The following is a 23,345-nucleotide window of genomic DNA, read 5'->3' as shown; positions in this document are numbered from 1 at the left end:
TCTTATCCATCCAAAGGGCATTACAGGAGAGTAGGAATGAAAACAACCATCTCCAGAACAAAATTCGACAAATTGAAGAAGAAAAACGTCACCTGGAGAAGAAGTGCTTACAGATGGAAGCACAAAACAAACACCTGGAAGAAACACTACAGCGCCAGCCCGACATCAACATTATTAATGAGGGCTGGGGGATCAAGTTTGCTCAAGCCAGAGAGCAGATTGTATCCCTCATCAAAGAAAACAAGAAAAAGAGCGCTGAAGTTAAAGAAATGTCCGAGCAGCTTCAAGGCAGGAAAGCGACGATTGATCAAATGGAGTGGGATCTGCAATACATGGACCAAATGAATCACCTGCTCCAAAGAAAGCTTGATGAAGCTGAAGAAAAAAATAAAGAAGTCCTCCAACAGAAGGAACAACAGGACACAAAGCAAAAAGACCTGCAGCGCGAGCTCCAAGGCATGCAGGAAAAGTACAGAATGGTGAAGGCAGAGTTGGAACAAACATTGGTCCAAAATAAAGACCTCCTTCAAGAGAGAGAGCAACAGAAAGAAAGACTGCCAGAAGAAAAGTGCATTATCAAGGACTTTGAGAGTAAAAATCAAAAGTTGCAAGGATTCTGTGATGAACTGAAGGTCAAAACAAGTGAGCTGGAGGGAGAAAAGGAAACACTAGAAAAACGATGCTCACACATGCAGAAAAAGATTGATCACATGGCCAAAAACAACTCAGAGCTCATTAAGGGGATATTGTTGGAATTCAACAACTTGAAGCGGGAAAACACAGAAATGCAGGCCCAAAAGCAAAAACAAGACAAAACGCATGAGGACCTGCAGTGTACGCTCCGCGATATCCAGAAAAGAAATGAGCAGCTAGAAGGCCTGCACAAAGAAGATCAAGTGAGAAATGCAGACCTGCAGAAGGCAAAGCTGACACAGGAGGCAACATCCAAAGACCTCAAAGAAAAGCTTGAAGAAACACAAGCAACATTAGAACAGGTGGAACAAACATGCAAGAAACTAGAGAGGCAAAACACAGAAACCATCGATGAGTTGAGAACCCTCATCCTGGACAAAAAGGCGCTCGTGGAAAAGTCCATGAAAAAGAAGAAAAGATTCTTCAGCTTTTTCCGGTAGAGGGACAATACTGCTTCTTCAACTGATGTAGCCTCGTCTTGCTCCACCTCTGTTCACCCCCCCAACCAGTCCCGGCAGTTGACTGCCCCCTCCTGAGCCTGGTTCTGCCGGAGGTTTCTGCCCGTTTAAAGGCAGTTTTTCCTCCCCACTGTCGCCTAGTGCTTGCTCAGAGGGGATTGTTGGGGTTTTCTCTCCTCTACCTTGTTTCGTTATTTACTTGTTAACTTTTTGCTCTTACCTCATTTAACCTTGTTTCGTTATTTACTTGTTAACTTTTTGCTCTTACCTCATTTAACCTTGTTTCGTTATTTACTTGTTAACTTTTTGCTCTTACCTCATTTAACCTTGTTTCTTTATTTACTTGTTAACTTTTTGCTCTTACTTCATTTAACCTTGTTTCTTTATTTACTTGTTAACTTTTTGCTCTTACCTCATTTAACCTTGTTTCGTTATTTACTTGTTAACTTTTTGCTCTTACTTCATTTAACCTTGTTTCGTTATTTACTTGCTTGTTTAACTTTTTTTTCAACTTATCTAACAAAATAAAACAGTTGAATTTATCCTTTGAGTATTGTTCATCTAATCTTTACAGAGTTTTTCCAAAACACTTTCAAACATTCAGATCTGTCTTTCATTTTCTTCTTGAAACCTCATGAACGGTGAACTAAAAACTCTGGAACATGGTTTGAAACACTGAAATTGTTTCAGCTGAAACTGGCAAAGTCATACGTGCGTGTGTGAGTGTCACAGGTGATATGGTGTCATTAGTCCGGTCATCATGTTTAGGCTCATTCACTCCAGAATTATTTAGGCCAAATCTTTAAAACAGTGTCACTGCACACACATTTCAATCACACAAATGCAGGATTAATTCTTTGCAGTATTTTATCTGATTTATTATGAGAATGTCACGCCTGATCATTTGCACCCACAACATCAAAAATGGGGGCAAAAGAGAGGAGACCACGTTTAATCGATTATAACACGAGGTCAGAAATATAAGTGCTGACATGAGTAGTGTCCACAGAAACCTCTGAATCTCAGCTAAAAACTCATGTAAACCATGTCTACAAACACCAAACAAAGCAAAGACACCAGACAGTTAAAAGAGCAGTTACTGCACCATGAATCTGTGGACAGGTAATATCCCTATTTTGATTTATGATTTTCTGGAGTTAAATGTGAACCAAAGCATATTTTCAAACGTGTTATATGCTATAAAATACTTTTAAAAATTAGGTGAGGGAAATAAAAAATCATTTTTTCTATGTTTGAGTCACAGTAACTTTGACATAGTAACATCTGCAGTAATATTTACAGCTCTGATGACATCTCACCAGTGTTAGCTTTATTTTGACACCAAGACTGTTTACACAGAGTTTGTAATTGCAGAGAAATACATTTATTTTGGTCATTTCCTTTTCAAGCAGGAAGCTCACCCTTCTTGGTATACCCTTTAGATGAATACAGAGTTTTTAATTAAATACATATTCTTTAAATAATGTTCCCTTTTAGAAAAAGTAGGATAATTAAAAAAACAAAACATTTATTATAGCTCTGTCACGTAGAAAAAAACCTGTCTTTTTTCTGTGGTCTGTTATATAACATTAGGGGTGTTCGTGGCAATTAACTTTTTAATCGACTAAGCGGGTCAAGTAAGAAACACTTAAATATTAAGTTACATTTGAAAACTGTTTAAAAAAAAACATATCCCCATTCCACATTCCAAAATGTCATGTGACAATCTGATTGGCTTAGGAGTGATGATGTCACAAGGATGTCACAAGGATGTCACAAGGATCCTTTGAAGTTTTTCTATAAATAGGGGTGAGAAACAGCAATTTTCAGTTCGTTTCTTCGCAGCCTTTGTGTTTGCAGCCTTCAAACGTTGACTACAGAAAAATTTGGAAACCTCTCAGAGTCATCGGATACAAACGCCAACATGTATCCAAGATTACGGCAACCGAGACAAAAAGATTTCGCCGCCTCTCCTTCCACGCGTGGCCGGCCAATTTCTCCAAATGGCCTCTTATCCATCCAAAGGGCATTACAGGAGAGTAGGAATGAAAACAACCATCTCCAGAACAAAATTCGACAAATTGAAGAAGAAAAACGTCACCTGGAGAAGAAGTGCTTACAGATGGAAGCACAAAACAAACACCTGGAAGAAACACTACAGCGCCAGCCCGACATCAACATTATTAATGAGGGCTGGGGGATCAAGTTTGCTCAAGCCAGAGAGCAGATTGTATCCCTCATCAAAGAAAACAAGAAAAAGAGCGCTGAAGTTAAAGAAATGTCCGAGCAGCTTCAAGGCAGGAAAGCGACGATTGATCAAATGGAGTGGGATCTGCAATACATGGACCAAATGAATCACCTGCTCCAAAGAAAGCTTGATGAAGCTGAAGAAAAAAATAAAGAAGTCCTCCAACAGAAGGAACAACAGGACACAAAGCAAAAAGACCTGCAGCGCGAGCTCCAAGGCATGCAGGAAAAGTACAGAATGGTGAAGGCAGAGTTGGAACAAACATTGGTCCAAAATAAAGACCTCCTTCAAGAGAAAGAGCAACAGAAAGAAAGACTGCCAGAAGAAAAGTGCATTATCAAGGACTTTGAGAGTAAAAATCAAAAGTTGCAAGGATTCTGTGATGAACTGAAGGTCAAAACAAGTGAGCTGGAGGGAGAAAAGGAAACACTAGAAAAACGATGCTCACACATGCAGAAAAAGATTGATCACATGGCCAAAAACAACTCAGAGCTCATTAAGGGGATATTGTTGGAATTCAACAACTTGAAGCGGGAAAACACAGAAATGCAGGCCCAAAAGCAAAAACAAGACAAAACGCATGAGGACCTGCAGTGTACGCTCCGCGATATCCAGAAAAGAAATGAGCAGCTAGAAGGCCTGCACAAAGAAGATCAAGTGAGAAATGCAGACCTGCAGAAGGCAAAGCTGACACAGGAGGCAACATCCAAAGACCTCAAAGAAAAGCTTGAAGAAACACAAGCAACATTAGAACAGGTGGAACAAACATGCAAGAAACTAGAGAGGCAAAACACAGAAACCATCGATGAGTTGAGAACCCTCATCCTGGACAAAAAGGCGCTCGTGGAAAAGTCCATGAAAAAGAAGAAAAGATTCTTCAGCTTTTTCCGGTAGAGGGACAATACTGCTTCTTCAACTGATGTAGCCTCGTCTTGCTCCACCTCTGTTCACCCCCCCAACCAGTCCCGGCAGTTGACTGCCCCCTCCTGAGCCTGGTTCTGCCGGAGGTTTCTGCCCGTTTAAAGGCAGTTTTTCCTCCCCACTGTCGCCTAGTGCTTGCTCAGAGGGGATTGTTGGGGTTTTCTCTCCTCTACCTTGTTTCGTTATTTACTTGTTAACTTTTTGCTCTTACCTCATTTAACCTTGTTTCGTTATTTACTTGTTAACTTTTTGCTCTTACCTCATTTAACCTTGTTTCGTTATTTACTTGTTAACTTTTTGCTCTTACTTCATTTAACCTTGTTTCGTTATTTACTTGCTTGTTTAACTTTTTTTTCAACTTATCTAACAAAATAAAACAGTTGAATTTATCCTTTGAGTATTGTTCATCTAATCTTTACAGAGTTTTTCCAAAACACTTTCAAACATTCAGATCTGTCTTTCATTTTCTTCTTGAAACCTCATGAACGGTGAACTAAAAACTCTGGAACATGGTTTGAAACACTGAAATTGTTTCAGCTGAAACTGGCAAAGTCATACGTGCGTGTGTGAGTGTCACAGGTGATATGGTGTCATTAGTCCGGTCATCATGTTTAGGCTCATTCACTCCAGAATTATTTAGGCCAAATCTTTAAAACAGTGTCACTGCACACACATTTCAATCACACAAATGCAGGATTAATTCTTTGCAGTATTTTATCTGATTTATTATGAGAATGTCACGCCTGATCATTTGCACCCACAACATCAAAAATGGGGGCAAAAGAGAGGAGACCACGTTTAATCGATTATAACACGAGGTCAGAAATATAAGTGCTGACATGAGTAGTGTCCACAGAAACCTCTGAATCTCAGCTAAAAACTCATGTAAACCATGTCTACAAACACCAAACAAAGCAAAGACACCAGACAGTTAAAAGAGCAGTTACTGCACCATGAATCTGTGGACAGGTAATATCCCTATTTTGATTTATGATTTTCTGGAGTTAAATGTGAACCAAAGCATATTTTCAAACGTGTTATATGCTATAAAATACTTTAAAAAATTAGGTGAGGGAAATAAAAAATCATTTTTTCTATGTTTGAGTCACAGTAACTTTGACATAGTAACATCTGCAGTAATATTTACAGCTCTGATGACATCTCACCAGTGTTAGCTTTATTTTGACACCAAGACTGTTTACACAGAGTTTGTAATTGCAGAGAAATACATTTATTTTGGTCATTTCCTTTTCAAGCAGGAAGCTCACCCTTCTTGGTATACCCTTTAGATGAATACAGAGTTTTTAATTAAATACATATTCTTTAAATAATGTTCCCTTTTAGAAAAAGTAGGATAATTAAAAAAACAAAACATTTATTATAGCTCTGTCACGTAGAAAAAAACCTGTCTTTTTTCTGTGGTCTGTTATATAACATTAGGGGTGTTCGTGGCAATTAACTTTTTAATCGACTAAGCGGGTCAAGTAAGAAACACTTAAATATTAAGTTACATTTGAAAACTGTTTAAAAAAAAACATATCCCCATTCCACATTCCAAAATGTCATGTGACAATCTGATTGGCTTAGGAGTGACGATGTCACAAGGATGTCACAAGGATGTCACAAGGATCCTTTGAAGTTTTTCTATAAATAGGGGTGAGAAACAGCAATTTTCAGTTCGTTTCTTCGCAGCCTTTGTGTTTGCAGCCTTCAAACGTTGACTACAGAAAAATTTGGAAACCTCTCAGAGTCATCGGATACAAACGCCAACATGTATCCAAGATTACGGCAACCGAGACAAAAAGATTTCGCCGCCTCTCCTTCCACGCGTGGCCGGCCAATTTCTCCAAATGGCCTCTTATCCATCCAAAGGGCATTACAGGAGAGTAGGAATGAAAACAACCATCTCCAGAACAAAATTCGACAAATTGAAGAAGAAAAACGTCACCTGGAGAAGAAGTGCTTACAGATGGAAGCACAAAACAAACACCTGGAAGAAACACTACAGCGCCAGCCCGACATCAACATTATTAATGAGGGCTGGGGGATCAAGTTTGCTCAAGCCAGAGAGCAGATTGTATCCCTCATCAAAGAAAACAAGAAAAAGAGCGCTGAAGTTAAAGAAATGTCCGAGCAGCTTCAAGGCAGGAAAGCGACGATTGATCAAATGGAGTGGGATCTGCAATACATGGACCAAATGAATCACCTGCTCCAAAGAAAGCTTGATGAAGCTGAAGAAAAAAATAAAGAAGTCCTCCAACAGAAGGAACAACAGGACACAAAGCAAAAAGACCTGCAGCGCGAGCTCCAAGGCATGCAGGAAAAGTACAGAATGGTGAAGGCAGAGTTGGAACAAACATTGGTCCAAAATAAAGACCTCCTTCAAGAGAAAGAGCAACAGAAAGAAAGACTGCCAGAAGAAAAGTGCATTATCAAGGACTTTGAGAGTAAAAATCAAAAGTTGCAAGGATTCTGTGATGAACTGAAGGTCAAAACAAGTGAGCTGGAGGGAGAAAAGGAAACACTAGAAAAACGATGCTCACACATGCAGAAAAAGATTGATCACATGGCCAAAAACAACTTAGAGCTCATTAAGGGGATATTGTTGGAATTCAACAACTTGAAGCGGGAAAACACAGAAATGCAGGCCCAAAAGCAAAAACAAGACAAAACGCATGAGGACCTGCAGTGTACGCTCCGCGATATCCAGAAAAGAAATGAGCAGCTAGAAGGCCTGCACAAAGAAGATCAAGTGAGAAATGCAGACCTGCAGAAGGCAAAGCTGACACAGGAGGCAACATCCAAAGACCTCAAAGAAAAGCTTGAAGAAACACAAGCAACATTAGAACAGGTGGAACAAACATGCAAGAAACTAGAGAGGCAAAACACAGAAACCATCGATGAGTTGAGAACCCTCATCCTGGACAAAAAGGCGCTCGTGGAAAAGTCCATGAAAAAGAAGAAAAGATTCTTCAGCTTTTTCCGGTAGAGGGACAATACTGCTTCTTCAACTGATGTAGCCTCGTCTTGCTCCACCTCTGTTCACCCCCCCAACCAGTCCCGGCAGTTGACTGCCCCCTCCTGAGCCTGGTTCTGCCGGAGGTTTCTGCCCGTTTAAAGGCAGTTTTTCCTCCCCACTGTCGCCTAGTGCTTGCTCAGAGGGGATTGTTGGGGTTTTCTCTCCTCTACCTTGTTTCGTTATTTACTTGTTAACTTTTTGCTCTTACCTCATTTAACCTTGTTTCGTTATTTACTTGTTAACTTTTTGCTCTTACTTCATTTAACCTTGTTTCGTTATTTACTTGTTAACTTTTTGCTCTTACCTCATTTAACCTTGTTTCGTTATTTACTTGTTAACTTTTTGCTCTTACTTCATTTAACCTTGTTTCGTTATTTACTTGCTTGTTTAACTTTTTTTTCAACTTATCTAACAAAATAAAACAGTTGAATTTATCCTTTGAGTATTGTTCATCTAATCTTTACAGAGTTTTTCCAAAACACTTTCAAACATTCAGATCTGTCTTTCATTTTCTTCTTGAAACCTCATGAACGGTGAACTAAAAACTCTGGAACATGGTTTGAAACACTGAAATTGTTTCAGCTGAAACTGGCAAAGTCATACGTGCGTGTGTGAGTGTCACAGGTGATATGGTGTCATTAGTCCGGTCATCATGTTTAGGCTCATTCACTCCAGAATTATTTAGGCCAAATCTTTAAAACAGTGTCACTGCACACACATTTCAATCACACAAATGCAGGATTAATTCTTTGCAGTATTTTATCTGATTTATTATGAGAATGTCACGCCTGATCATTTGCACCCACAACATCAAAAATGGGGGCAAAAGAGAGGAGACCACGTTTAATCGATTATAACACGAGGTCAGAAATATAAGTGCTGACATGAGTAGTGTCCACAGAAACCTCTGAATCTCAGCTAAAAACTCATGTAAACCATGTCTACAAACACCAAACAAAGCAAAGACACCAGACAGTTAAAAGAGCAGTTACTGCACCATGAATCTGTGGACAGGTAATATCCCTATTTTGATTTATGATTTTCTGGAGTTAAATGTGAACCAAAGCATATTTTCAAACGTGTTATATGCTATAAAATACTTTTAAAAATTAGGTGAGGGAAATAAAAAATCATTTTTTCTATGTTTGAGTCACAGTAACTTTGACATAGTAACATCTGCAGTAATATTTACAGCTCTGATGACATCTCACCAGTGTTAGCTTTATTTTGACACCAAGACTGTTTACACAGAGTTTGTAATTGCAGAGAAATACATTTATTTTGGTCATTTCCTTTTCAAGCAGGAAGCTCACCCTTCTTGGTATACCCTTTAGATGAATACAGAGTTTTTAATTAAATACATATTCTTTAAATAATGTTCCCTTTTAGAAAAAGTAGGATAATTAAAAAAACAAAACATTTATTATAGCTCTGTCACGTAGAAAAAAACCTGTCTTTTTTCTGTGGTCTGTTATATAACATTAGGGGTGTTCGTGGCAATTAACTTTTTAATCGACTAAGCGGGTCAAGTAAGAAACACTTAAATATTAAGTTACATTTGAAAACTGTTTAAAAAAAAACATATCCCCATTCCACATTCCAAAATGTCATGTGACAATCTGATTGGCTTAGGAGTGATGATGTCACAAGGATGTCACAAGGATGTCACAAGGATCCTTTGAAGTTTTTCTATAAATAGGGGTGAGAAACAGCAATTTTCAGTTCGTTTCTTCGCAGCCTTTGTGTTTGCAGCCTTCAAACGTTGACTACAGAAAAATTTGGAAACCTCTCAGAGTCATCGGATACAAACGCCAACATGTATCCAAGATTACGGCAACCGAGACAAAAAGATTTCGCCGCCTCTCCTTCCACGCGTGGCCGGCCAATTTCTCCAAATGGCCTCTTATCCATCCAAAGGGCATTACAGGAGAGTAGGAATGAAAACAACCATCTCCAGAACAAAATTCGACAAATTGAAGAAGAAAAACGTCACCTGGAGAAGAAGTGCTTACAGATGGAAGCACAAAACAAACACCTGGAAGAAACACTACAGCGCCAGCCCGACATCAACATTATTAATGAGGGCTGGGGGATCAAGTTTGCTCAAGCCAGAGAGCAGATTGTATCCCTCATCAAAGAAAACAAGAAAAAGAGCGCTGAAGTTAAAGAAATGTCCGAGCAGCTTCAAGGCAGGAAAGCGACGATTGATCAAATGGAGTGGGATCTGCAATACATGGACCAAATGAATCACCTGCTCCAAAGAAAGCTTGATGAAGCTGAAGAAAAAAATAAAGAAGTCCTCCAACAGAAGGAACAACAGGACACAAAGCAAAAAGACCTGCAGCGCGAGCTCCAAGGCATGCAGGAAAAGTACAGAATGGTGAAGGCAGAGTTGGAACAAACATTGGTCCAAAATAAAGACCTCCTTCAAGAGAAAGAGCAACAGAAAGAAAGACTGCCAGAAGAAAAGTGCATTATCAAGGACTTTGAGAGTAAAAATCAAAAGTTGCAAGGATTCTGTGATGAACTGAAGGTCAAAACAAGTGAGCTGGAGGGAGAAAAGGAAACACTAGAAAAACGATGCTCACACATGCAGAAAAAGCTTGATCACATGGCCAAAAACAACTCAGAGCTCATTAAGGGGATATTGTTGGAATTCAACAACTTGAAGCGGGAAAACACAGAAATGCAGGCCCAAAAGCAAAAACAAGACAAAACGCATGAGGACCTGCAGTGTACGCTCCGCGATATCCAGAAAAGAAATGAGCAGCTAGAAGGCCTGCACAAAGAAGATCAAGTGAGAAATGCAGACCTGCAGAAGGCAAAGCTGACACAGGAGGCAACATCCAAAGACCTCAAAGAAAAGCTTGAAGAAACACAAGCAACATTAGAACAGGTGGAACAAACATGCAAGAAACTAGAGAGGCAAAACACAGAAACCATCGATGAGTTGAGAACCCTCATCCTGGACAAAAAGGCGCTCGTGGAAAAGTCCATGAAAAAGAAGAAAAGATTCTTCAGCTTTTTCCGGTAGAGGGACAATACTGCTTCTTCAACTGATGTAGCCTCGTCTTGCTCCACCTCTGTTCACCCCCCCAACCAGTCCCGGCAGTTGACTGCCCCCTCCTGAGCCTGGTTCTGCCGGAGGTTTCTGCCCGTTTAAAGGCAGTTTTTCCTCCCCACTGTCGCCTAGTGCTTGCTCAGAGGGGATTGTTGGGGTTTTCTCTCCTCTACCTTGTTTCGTTATTTACTTGTTAACTTTTTGCTCTTACCTCATTTAACCTTGTTTCGTTATTTACTTGTTAACTTTTTGCTCTTACCTCATTTAACCTTGTTTCGTTATTTACTTGTTAACTTTTTGCTCTAACCTCATTTAACCTTGTTTCGTTATTTACTTGTTAACTTTTTGCTCTTACCTCATTTAACCTTGTTTCGTTATTTACTTGTTAACTTTTTGCTCTTACCTCATTTAACCTTGTTTCGTTATTTACTTGTTAACTTTTTGCTCTTACTTCATTTAACCTTGTTTCGTTATTTACTTGCTTGTTTAACTTTTTTTTCAACTTATCTAACAAAATAAAACAGTTGAATTTATCCTTTGAGTATTGTTCATCTAATCTTTACAGAGTTTTTCCAAAACACTTTCAAACATTCAGATCTGTCTTTCATTTTCTTCTTGAAACCTCATGAACGGTGAACTAAAAACTCTGGAACATGGTTTGAAACACTGAAATTGTTTCAGCTGAAACTGGCAAAGTCATACGTGCGTGTGTGAGTGTCACAGGTGATATGGTGTCATTAGTCCGGTCATCATGTTTAGGCTCATTCACTCCAGAATTATTTAGGCCAAATCTTTAAAACAGTGTCACTGCACACACATTTCAATCACACAAATGCAGGATTAATTCTTTGCAGTATTTTATCTGATTTATTATGAGAATGTCACGCCTGATCATTTGCACCCACAACATCAAAAATGGGGGCAAAAGAGAGGAGACCACGTTTAATCGATTATAACACGAGGTCAGAAATATAAGTGCTGACATGAGTAGTGTCCACAGAAACCTCTGAATCTCAGCTAAAAACTCATGTAAACCATGTCTACAAACACCAAACAAAGCAAAGACACCAGACAGTTAAAAGAGCAGTTACTGCACCATGAATCTGTGGACAGGTAATATCCCTATTTTGATTTATGATTTTCTGGAGTTAAATGTGAACCAAAGCATATTTTCAAACGTGTTATATGCTATAAAATACTTTTAAAAATTAGGTGAGGGAAATAAAAAATCATTTTTTCTATGTTTGAGTCACAGTAACTTTGACATAGTAACATCTGCAGTAATATTTACAGCTCTGATGACATCTCACCAGTGTTAGCTTTATTTTGACACCAAGACTGTTTACACAGAGTTTGTAATTGCAGAGAAATACATTTATTTTGGTCATTTCCTTTTCAAGCAGGAAGCTCACCCTTCTTGGTATACCCTTTAGATGAATACAGAGTTTTTAATTAAATACATATTCTTTAAATAATGTTCCCTTTTAGAAAAAGTAGGATAATTAAAAAAACAAAACATTTATTATAGCTCTGTCACGTAGAAAAAAACCTGTCTTTTTTCTGTGGTCTGTTATATAACATTAGGGGTGTTCGTGGCAATTAACTTTTTAATCGACTAAGCGGGTCAAGTAAGAAACACTTAAATATTAAGTTACATTTGAAAACTGTTTAAAAAAAAACATATCCCCATTCCACATTCCAAAATGTCATGTGACAATCTGATTGGCTTAGGAGTGATGATGTCACAAGGATGTCACAAGGATGTCACAAGGATCCTTTGAAGTTTTTCTATAAATAGGGGTGAGACACAGCAATTTTCAGTTCGTTTCTTCGCAGCCTTTGTGTTTGCAGCCTTCAAACGTTGACTACAGAAAAATTTGGAAACCTCTCAGAGTCATCGGATACAAACGCCAACATGTATCCAAGATTACGGCAACCGAGACAAAAAGATTTCGCCGCCTCTCCTTCCACGCGTGGCCGGCCAATTTCTCCAAATGGCCTCTTATCCATCCAAAGGGCATTACAGGAGAGTAGGAATGAAAACAACCATCTCCAGAACAAAATTCGACAAATTGAAGAAGAAAAACGTCACCTGGAGAAGAAGTGCTTACAGATGGAAGCACAAAACAAACACCTGGAAGAAACACTACAGCGCCAGCCCGACATCAACATTATTAATGAGGGCTGGGGGATCAAGTTTGCTCAAGCCAGAGAGCAGATTGTATCCCTCATCAAAGAAAACAAGAAAAAGAGCGCTGAAGTTAAAGAAATGTCCGAGCAGCTTCAAGGCAGGAAAGCGACGATTGATCAAATGGAGTGGGATCTGCAATACATGGACCAAATGAATCACCTGCTCCAAAGAAAGCTTGATGAAGCTGAAGAAAAAAATAAAGAAGTCCTCCAACAGAAGGAACAACAGGACACAAAGCAAAAAGACCTGCAGCGCGAGCTCCAAGGCATGCAGGAAAAGTACAGAATGGTGAAGGCAGAGTTGGAACAAACATTGGTCCAAAATAAAGACCTCCTTCAAGAGAAAGAGCAACAGAAAGAAAGACTGCCAGAAGAAAAGTGCATTATCAAGGACTTTGAGAGTAAAAATCAAAAGTTGCAAGGATTCTGTGATGAACTGAAGGTCAAAACAAGTGAGCTGGAGGGAGAAAAGGAAACACTAGAAAAACGATGCTCACACATGCAGAAAAAGATTGATCACATGGCCAAAAACAACTCAGAGCTCATTAAGGGGATATTGTTGGAATTCAACAACTTGAAGCGGGAAAACACAGAAATGCAGGCCCAAAAGCAAAAACAAGACAAAACGCATGAGGACCTGCAGTGTACGCTCCGCGATATCCAGAAAAGAAATGAGCAGCTAGAAGGCCTGCACAAAGAAGATCAAGTGAGAAATGCAGACCTGCAGAAGGCAAAGCTGACACAGGAGGCAACATCCAAAGACCTCAAAGAAAAGCTTGAAGAAACACAAGCAACATTAGAACAGGTGGAACAAACATGCAAGAAACTAGAGAGGCAAAACACAGAAACCATCGATGAGTTGAGAACCCTCATCCTGGACAAAAAGGCGCTCGTGGAAAAGTCCATGAAAAAGAAGAAAAGATTCTTCAGCTTTTTCCGGTAGAGGGACAATACTGCTTCTTCAACTGATGTAGCCTCGTCTTGCTCCACCTCTGTTCACCCCCCCAACCAGTCCCGGCAGTTGACTGCCCCCTCCTGAGCCTGGTTCTGCCGGAGGTTTCTGCCCGTTTAAAGGCAGTTTTTCCTCCCCACTGTCGCCTAGTGCTTGCTCAGAGGGGATTGTTGGGGTTTTCTCTCCTCTACCTTGTTTCGTTATTTACTTGTTAACTTTTTGCTCTTACCTCATTTAACCTTGTTTCGTTATTTACTTGTTAACTTTTTGCTCTTACCTCATTTAACCTTGTTTCATTATTTACTTGTTAACTTTTTGCTCTTACTTCATTTAACCTTGTTTCGTTATTTACTTGTTAACTTTTTGCTCTTACCTCATTTAACCTTGTTTCATTATTTACTTGTTAACTTTTTGCTCTTACCTCATTTAACCTTGTTTCGTTATTTACTTGTTAACTTTTTGCTCTTACCTCATTTAACCTTGTTTCATTATTTACTTGTTAACTTTTTGAACTTACTTCGTTTTACCTTGTTTCGTTATTTACTTGTTAACTTTTTGCTCTTACCTCATTTAACCTTGTTTCGTTATTTACTTGTTAACTTTTTGCTCTTACTTCATTTAACCTTGTTTCGTTATTTACTTGCTTGTTTAACTTTTTTTTCAACTTATCTAACAAAATAAAACAGTTGAATTTATCCTTTGAGTATTGTTCATCTAATCTTTACAGAGTTTTTCCAAAACACTTTCAAACATTCAGATCTGTCTTTCATTTTCTTCTTGAAACCTCATGAACGGTGAACTAAAAACTCTGGAACATGGTTTGAAACACTGAAATTGTTTCAGCTGAAACTGGCAAAGTCATACGTGCGTGTGTGAGTGTCACAGGTGATATGGTGTCATTAGTCCGGTCATCATGTTTAGGCTCATTCACTCCAGAATTATTTAGGCCAAATCTTTAAAACAGTGTCACTGCACACACATTTCAATCACACAAATGCAGGATTAATTCTTTGCAGTATTTTATCTGATTTATTATGAGAATGTCACGCCTGATCATTTGCACCCACAACATCAAAAATGGGGGCAAAAGAGAGGAGACCACGTTTAATCGATTATAACACGAGGTCAGAAATATAAGTGCTGACATGAGTAGTGTCCACAGAAACCTCTGAATCTCAGCTAAAAACTCATGTAAACCATGTCTACAAACACCAAACAAAGCAAAGACACCAGACAGTTAAAAGAGCAGTTACTGCACCATGAATCTGTGGACAGGTAATATCCCTATTTTGATTTATGATTTTCTGGAGTTAAATGGGAACCAAAGCATATTTTCAAAGGTGTTATATGCTATAAAATACTTTTAAATATTAGGTGAGGGAAATAAAAAATCATTTTTTCTATGTTTGAGTCACAGTAACTTTTAAAGTGTTTGTGCTAATAACATCATGTACAGTAAGACAGGCATGGAGAACAGCACTGACTGGGAGAGCCTTTGAACAGATGACATTCAGTTCAATTCAACATATAAGACTTTAAGAATGAACAAGCATCTAAGTAAAATCTATTTATTTAGTCTATCATCTGTGATATTATTATGTATAATTATAATGTATTGTTCACCTCTCTTAAATAAACAGGCAGCCTTAATGTATGAAATATTCATTCATTAAAACACTAAAATTTGTCTGTTGTCTCAGTGGCTGATAGTGCCCACAGGCATCAATAGCTTGAAATAGCTTGAAGCTATTTATAATTTTTATGTTTAATGGGTGGGTGCTCACGATAAACAGATTTTGAATGAAAGCCCGGGAACTTCAGTACCACAAAAAGTGGCTATTCTCTGTGCCCATATGGATCAGTCCCTCTTATTACCATTATTCCCTTAAGCCTCAAGTTGGCTAGTTAAGTATCAGACTAACGTTTAAAGCTTTTACTTGAGTGAAGTAACTCACATTACTGCTACTGCTAAGTAATGTTAGCTATGTTTACAGCATATACCATAAATCACCATGCCATAACCAACTACTGTACTATCACACTCAGTGCATTTCTCCAGCACGTTTGATAGCTAGCAAAATAATAATAATAGTTTTAAAATTAGCATGTGTTATGTACACATACTCGAAAATTATTTACTAGGACTCACCTGTCATGTGACTCAGAGTGCAAATTCCACCAGTGTCGTTTTCCATCAAACACTCATTAAAACAGCAACGTCACGTTAGTGCACTCATCCCCAGGGGGAGGGCGGGGTCACACATTGAAACAGACTGGCACGCAGAGGTGCAAGGCAGACCAGATGGAGAAATTTTGCTTTCACACTTTGTGACTCATTCAGTTATTTGTGGTGAATGAAATATGGTTTCAACCACGTTTAAGCACCACATCTAAAATTCAAGCACTATTCAAACCTTGAAAAGACAATATTTAAATTCAAGCCTTTTTTAATGATTTCAAGCACCCATACAAACCCTGCATATGAAAAAGCCAGAGATCCAGAAAGATGGCCAAATGAAACCAAATGTCTATGATCACAAGAAAACTACATCAGTAGAGTTGTCAAGTAGTCACAATATGAAAAGTCCTCACCTTAGCCTCCTTTTTACAGAGCAGCATGACTTGTCCCAAGTGTCCTGCAGCAGCTGAGAAGCAGAGGGGGCTCATGCCGTTTTCTGAAACAACATCCACGCTGGCGCCGAACTCGAGCAGCAGTGAGACAATTTCCTGGTGACCGAGGTGACACTGGACGCAAATGGATGGGATGGTAGCTAGCGGGCAAGCAGAGGTCTGAACTAGGGCTCACATTTCAATCTGTGTCCCAGGGGTTGGAGAAATCAATGCACCTTAATCCTCCAATCCTCTGCCTGTCTGAGGCTAGAGAAACATTGCCTCCGCAAGATAACATTTTTCCTCTCCCTCATCATGAGAAGGCAGCGCAAACAGACAAACACACACAAGCACATGTATGCACACGCTCAATAAAACATACCGAACACAATCCACAAGATTGGGGGGAGGGGGTGCAAACAACACCTCAGAGATTGTCCAGATATTAGTCTAGCAGGCAAGGGCCAATATATCGAACCCTTCCTCCGAGGTGAGATGCTATTTGTCTGTTCAAAGCACAAAACAATAGCGTGACAATTTCATCTCTATGCACAACTCTGATTCTGTCTGCAAATAAGAAACATTTCATGCCTTCATATTTTCTTGTCTTAACAATGCTATCTTGATTATTCTTCCATGATTCATTTTTGCTATGCCCCGAGTTAGTCGGGCAGTAAAGCAGATAAGCTTTATTTATTCACTGAGGGGTTTTTTGCAAGAGACACCTGAGTACAAGCGACAAGTACAAATGTACACGCATAATATTACAAGTATGAAGTGATAATGCTTTAAAGTCGATCATTTAGTGCTTCCAATTTCAAGCTAAATTGCAGCTTATACAAACACTAAGCTGCAGAGTTTCTGAACTTGTAGCCGAAAGCTTAGATAGCAAAGCCATACACACACAGACGCAGGTTTACCGATGGCTTTTGCATATTAATGATGGCCAAATGGTTCAGATAACTTACAAAGCCGAATGTAACCACTGTCTGCACTGAATGGCAATGCTGCTGACTGCTGTGTCCAGAGCTTTAATGTTAGGGGAAACGGTATGAGAATACAGCATGGAGCGTACAGTTTGTGCTTTTGATCTTTTGTAGGAACTTGCTCTAAAAACTTTTGAAGGAAGTAGGAACCATCATCATTAGCTCATATTTCAGTTTCAAGAACCTTTGAGTAATGCAAGTGTATGGTCATTATAGTCTATTGCATGGAGCAGGACTGACAACCATCATGTCCAAACAACATTTTATATACATTTTCTTTATTTACTGTATTTATTTCTCTATTTATTTTATTTTGAATGCTGTGCATGGTCCAGTTATCGTAGAATATCTTCAGTTTATCATTAATTCTGTTATTAAGCATTGTGCTGTCGTTATGTGTCATGGCATGTGGTTGTACGCAGCCCTGTTTGTTCATTGTTTTCATTTTGAATTCTGCTTTTGTAATATTTCTCATCACGTCCCACCGGACATAGAGAATTCAATTTTGGAATTTCTTTGTGATTTTGCAACCATTTCCTGCATCTTACCCAAATATGTGGACTCGTAGCCCCCCCCCCAAAAAAAATAAACAATAAAAAGAGAGGACATACAGGGTTTTTCTGCAAAAGACTGCCAACTCTCTTAAAAACTATTTAACTGACTTCTGTTACATTTTTGGAAAATTAGACATTTTCAGTCAGTGACTAACAGCCTTTCCATTGCACTTAAAGGGAACTTACTGAACATCATAGGAGCCTGATTTACAAAAACATTGTCAAACCGACTCCGAGGTTTTCACATGCGAAGTCGTCATATAGCTCCCATTAAAACAACAGTGCCATTCGATTCATTACTGCAGACAACTGCTAAGTGGTTACAGTGGGAATGTGAACAAAACAGAAATATAACAAGAAAAATATGATTACAAGAAAGTAAAAGACACATATGGCATGGTTAACAATGTGCTATCCTTTGCCACAGACCAGCATGTGCACAGGATTCACTAACAGAGGTTATAAAAAAAACAGCTACTGTTACATATGCCTTAAACCACACGTTTCCTTTCCAGCACAGTTGTTACTATGAAATCTACCACACGGACAACAAAAACACATCTCCGATAACCGACTGCAACCTTGTTGTTGTTGCTGTTCTTGCTTTGCCAGCCTCCAGGTGGCTAAAAACGTCACCCTAGCAAATTCACACAAACAGTAACTCCCTCTCATTAAACACTGTTTCACTTTGTCAGAAGACATTACAACACATATGTTGCAGTCTTCTGCTTATGGATGGATGGATGGATGGATGTTGCAGTGTAGTCGAAATGTATTACTTTAAGTGCAGTCACCTGGAACATCTTTCCACGTCAAAAAGCCAATTCTAATGCATTAATAGAAGAGCATAAGAGGTGAATACAAAATATCAGCGCTACAATATATTGATTCACCACACTGACAGGGCCTTGCCTGAATTCTTAATAGCTAGGCTGAATTCACTATATAGTACAGCCCACACTGATGGACAACACTCGACCCTGGCTTCTGACTGAGCAATAATAACTCAAATTCCAGATGTCAATCAAAAACCACATTATTATCCAAGGCTCAGTGCTTTCTTTTTTCCCCCAGCAAGGAAAATAAGTTTTCATGTAGTTCATCAGTAGTGTCAAAGCCTCAGTTGTCAGCAGCGTGAATTTAATCCAAGTCCATAGCATTTCTGGAACTGGTCAACCTAGTGTCAGCTCAAAGTGACTGACTCATCTCTCTCCTGCCCTGCAGGTCATGTGTCTCAATTCTTTCCTGAATGTTGCTGGATATGCCTGACTCTGTAAAGAGTAGAATAACAAGCGGGAGCAGCTCAGGAAACACTTGTCAAAATGTAAAAATGTGCAGGGTCTGGTGACAGTGAGTGAGTGCCTAGAGAGGTGACGGCATGTCCAGCTAGACATTTGTTAAAATGAGAGAATTTTGATTCATTTCTTTTCTAGGGTTGCCACAGTGTTAGATTTTCCGATTTAGGATATGAAATGTTCTGGTCAACAAATCAATAAATGTGTTTTACAGTGTTTTATGGATTGGGAAACAGGGCCAGTGTGAACTGTAAGTGCAGGAGGACTGTTGGCTACAACCGGCATACTTTTTTTTTCTGCACTATAAGCCGCACTTAAAATCCTTTAATTTTCTCAAAAATCGACAGCGTTGATGCTTTATCAGGTGTAACTATTAAGTTCAACATCCAAGCATCCATGAAAACAAAATTTATTAAATTTAACGGAGTTAGAAGTTAGCTCACTAGTTCCACCTAAACATGATATACATGACTAAGAGATTTCTGAAAAAATTTAAATGTACAGCTCTGCCGTCCCTTTCGACATAAATGAAGACAGAAAACTAAACAGCAGTGACATTTATAGGGTTACTGAAGCTTGGCTAGCTGGTATAAAATGATATGCTAGCGACACAGCTATGTTAGCATAACATAAACACAGTGAAGCTAGAGGATGAAGGCTAACTTTTTTTCACTCATAAAAGTTAATGTGAGGGTTCCCGAGGGTTAGGGACAAATGCAATCGCATGGCGGGATGCTGTAAACGGACCAAACTTCAATCAGGAGAACAACTGAGGTAATCCATCCACAATACAAAGGTTAGTCATTAATATGCTGCAACAACATGGGAATAGAGCAGCTGCAAGAGAATTCAGCATTTATGAATCAATGTGGATTGGAGGAAGCAAGAAAAATGAGTTGACTTATCTGACTGTTTTGTTTCGCTTAATGCGCCTTATAATCCGGTGCGCCTTATGGTCCGAAAAATACAGTATATTAAGTAAGTGAAAACTAGCACTAATAACATTAAAATATATTAAAAGGTAAGACTGTAAAAGCACTTAGTTAAAGATGCTTAGTTAAACCAGCCTGTGCAAATTTCATTCAATTTGTATAAAAAAATATAACAACAGAAGTCTTGAGTGTTCAAACTTTTTGATAAGCTTCAGCTCAGAGCGCTTGGAAAGCAGATAGTAGAGGATAAGAGCAGACACGAAACTGGTAATTAAGTTAAGAATCAAGCCCTTAACAGCTTGCCTGTATCCAGTACTTCACTCAACAGTGTAACAGCCAAACTGCACCTGTGTGAGTTCATTGTGGGAAGCGAGTCTCTGAGTGTGTGAGAGAAGCAGCTGCAGCAACAGAAGAGTGAATGCCATTAGCAGTAGTTACTTTAATCAGCCGTAAAGTGTGCGGATAAGCAGAGTAGTTACCGAGAGGGAAGAAAGAGTGATAAACTTTTTAAAACTAAAACTCATCACCAGTATAATGTGACATCTGTAATTCTGACTCGAGGTGATTATAACAGTGAATATTTTGTCATCTGAGTGAACTCAGAGCCATGCTTTATAAGTTCTTTCTTACCACCAAGTTGATTCGAACAGTGACAACCAGTTTTAGCCAGGAGGGGAACTTGGCAATGATTTTTGTGATGAAGGATGCAATGGTGTCTCCATAGTCTGGTTTGTGGAACTCCGCTTCATTCAGCCTGTCTATTAAGATTATGTAATCTTCCTCTGGAATCCTTCGCTCTGCAAAGACATTTACAAATAAACTAAATATTAAAATACTATGAAATGAGATTAGTGGTCTCATACACGATGAAAATGAAATAGTGCAATATACAACTACAGTGTTTTACCTTTCCGAAGGTTGGCCAACGGTTCCAGGACTCCTCTCCGGAAAGCAGCCATGGGGTATTGGACACAGGAGCGCAGACTGAGCATGCTCTGGAGGTGGGGCTCTTTCAGCAACAGCTCCCGGTACGCACTCAGTTGATGAGCTCTGCACAGAAGGGCTGCGATGCTGTGCACAAATTCTGGGACCAAGCAAGTGTACGTGTTATCTGCCTGGCAATAATGATAAGCCACCACCTGGAAGACAAAAGGAACGAGAACAAACGCGAGTGAAGCCATTGCTTTTTGAGAATCAGGAAGAATTAAAAATATGATTCACTGACTGATGGGTACATTTGATAACTTTAAAGCGTTTACAAACACCAACATCTCTGGTGACTGAAAAACTACCATGACAAAGTAAGTAAGTGAGGCTTTTGATACCAACAAGCCTCCATAAAACTACATATTATCTCTACAATGTCAAAGACATGATTTTATCCTTTCATTATTTCACACAGAAGGGATGATGAAGAGATTGGGCAACGGATGAAAAGCTATAAAAAGAAGTGAGTAGATCCCAGGTGGATATCTAAAGGTAGAATCTTCTGTACCTGAGCAGGTTTCCGCAGCATTCAAAGGAGGTCTGATTTAAAAGGAAAATGTAGGGACAGAGGTGGAGAAGAAGGAAGATGACTGTACTAATTACAGTCCAACCTGGAGGAGCTGACACACTTCCAGGCCCACAGGAGGAGGAGCAGGTGATCGGTTCCTCTGACGGCTCAACCTCAGCTGTTGCTGTTTAGTTCTCCACAGAAAACTGATGACCAGCTTCTAGAAAAATGACTAAAGCCTCAAGATATGAGACTTTTTTTTTTAACATTTAGCATCAATAAATGTTTTGGACCCAAACTTCTCCCCACAGCACAGATCTAAATGCATATTTATGGTTCTTTCTTTTTCAAATAATAACATATAACTCACATGCCAATAAAGGCACAATTAAAGCTAGCGCAAATTAGAAAAGAGGGAGGTAAGATTTTAAAAATTATAGCTGAACTCCCTGGATGTATATAACCCATCTTTAGTAAGGAAAACATGTGACATCCAGTCAGAAGATGGACCAACTGAAACAATAACACAACCACTGATTCACATCTTCTCCAGAAACTGTCAAAAATCACGACCACCAGAATTTTTCTCTGATGTTATGCTTTACCCTAAAAGCAGCAAACGTCTGAGAGAGGTCCGAACACTCCTTTCTGTCATTTTTGCGTCACGCGTTTTTTGAGCTTCATCACAAATGTGACATAACAAAGAGGGAAACTGATATATTGAATGCCTATTATTGTACAAAGTCAAGTAACCTGCTGTGTGCATGAACACAACTCTTAATAAGCCCCCTACTGCAGTGATGATTTAATTTAGCATACAAGTCACGCAGACTACCGCCTCATCAATGAGCAATACGAATCTCGACACACGATGATGCAAGGCTCTGCAGTCAAACCTCGGTAGCTCATCTGCTGGCAAAACAATAAATGCATTTTCAGAAATGTTACCTAAAGGCACGTCTCGATAATAAGAATAAAGCAGAAAGGGTAGTAGCCTCAGTGCTCCTGTTATGAGACCACTTTTAAATCAATGATTAAAAAAGCACTGGCAGAATCTGACAGAAGCTGCTCAGCGTTGCATCACACATCACAGGAACAGAGCCCCTGTGAAGGCGCCTATTGGAAACACTTTTCACCATAATTGGCTCAAGAGATACTGCTTGAGTTTCACAGACATTTACATGAAGCTCACTGCATTACCCTAGCTGTCTGGTGCATGAACTGTCCCCTTTGACAGGGTCACTAATTAGGAGGCCTCCCTGACAGGATAAGAGTATTAAATTCTAAAGGTGTTAGAAGGACAACAGGTTGTAATCAGTACCATTAAACGCAGCAGAATCAGTAGGAGACGTCACATCCACTGAGAAAGTCCTTCACAAAGCTGCCACCTATTAAATTACCTTACAACCTACCATCACAGCACTATTCAAACTCAACTGACTACAACAGTGGATCACAAATCTTCTCTGAATCCCGGTGGCCCCCAATCATCTTTATTAGACCTGCTACAAGGCAATAGCAGTGCCAAAGTCATCAAATGGTGCTTTTAGCAAGCAGTATTTCCAAAATGTAGTGAACGTGCACCTGCTATGTGACTGAACCCTCAGCAACACAAGAAGAGGTGGTGCGAGTAAAGATGCGGGAGTGAAAAATCGACAGAGAAATTTCAGTGGAAACAGAGCGAACAATTCCAAAACTAAAATAAAAGAGTCATAGGCAAAAACCGCACACTGCTTAGTCGGCGTGCATCGAGAGAGGAACATTTTAAAGTGAAACATCGAGGACTTGTCTGTCCACTTCACAAGTCTGAAAGAGAAAGATGTGCAGAAATATGCTCAGTGTCTGGTATGCATGTTGGGGGGGTTTCGGTCACAGACAAGTGGTTAACAATGTTACTGACGGTGTGGGGGAGTAACAGAACACATGTAAAG

The 23,345-nt window shown here is 39.3% G+C and overlaps 1 protein-coding gene across 1 annotated transcript in view; it reads right to left on the bottom strand.

Moving 5' to 3' along the window:
- Positions 1-23,345, bottom strand: part of LOC308388765 (uncharacterized protein) — a gene marked incomplete at its 5' end in the record, with an annotated part of 223,159 nt that overhangs the window by 185,877 nt on the left and 13,937 nt on the right. The window contains 2 exons of the mRNA XM_080869659.1: positions 20,550-20,716; positions 20,827-21,058. Coding sequence (XP_080725785.1) covers positions 20,550-20,716; positions 20,827-21,058 — 399 coding nt within the window. The remainder of the gene's footprint in view (positions 1-20,549; positions 20,717-20,826; positions 21,059-23,345) is intronic.

This window comes from Rhamphochromis sp. 'chilingali', assembly GCF_963969265.1.
Source record: "Rhamphochromis sp. 'chilingali' genome assembly, chromosome: 20".
NCBI lineage: Eukaryota > Metazoa > Chordata > Actinopteri > Cichliformes > Cichlidae > Rhamphochromis > Rhamphochromis sp. 'chilingali'.
The sequence above is the reverse complement of the archived record's forward strand: the minus strand, read 5'-3'. Positions and strand labels throughout refer to the sequence as shown.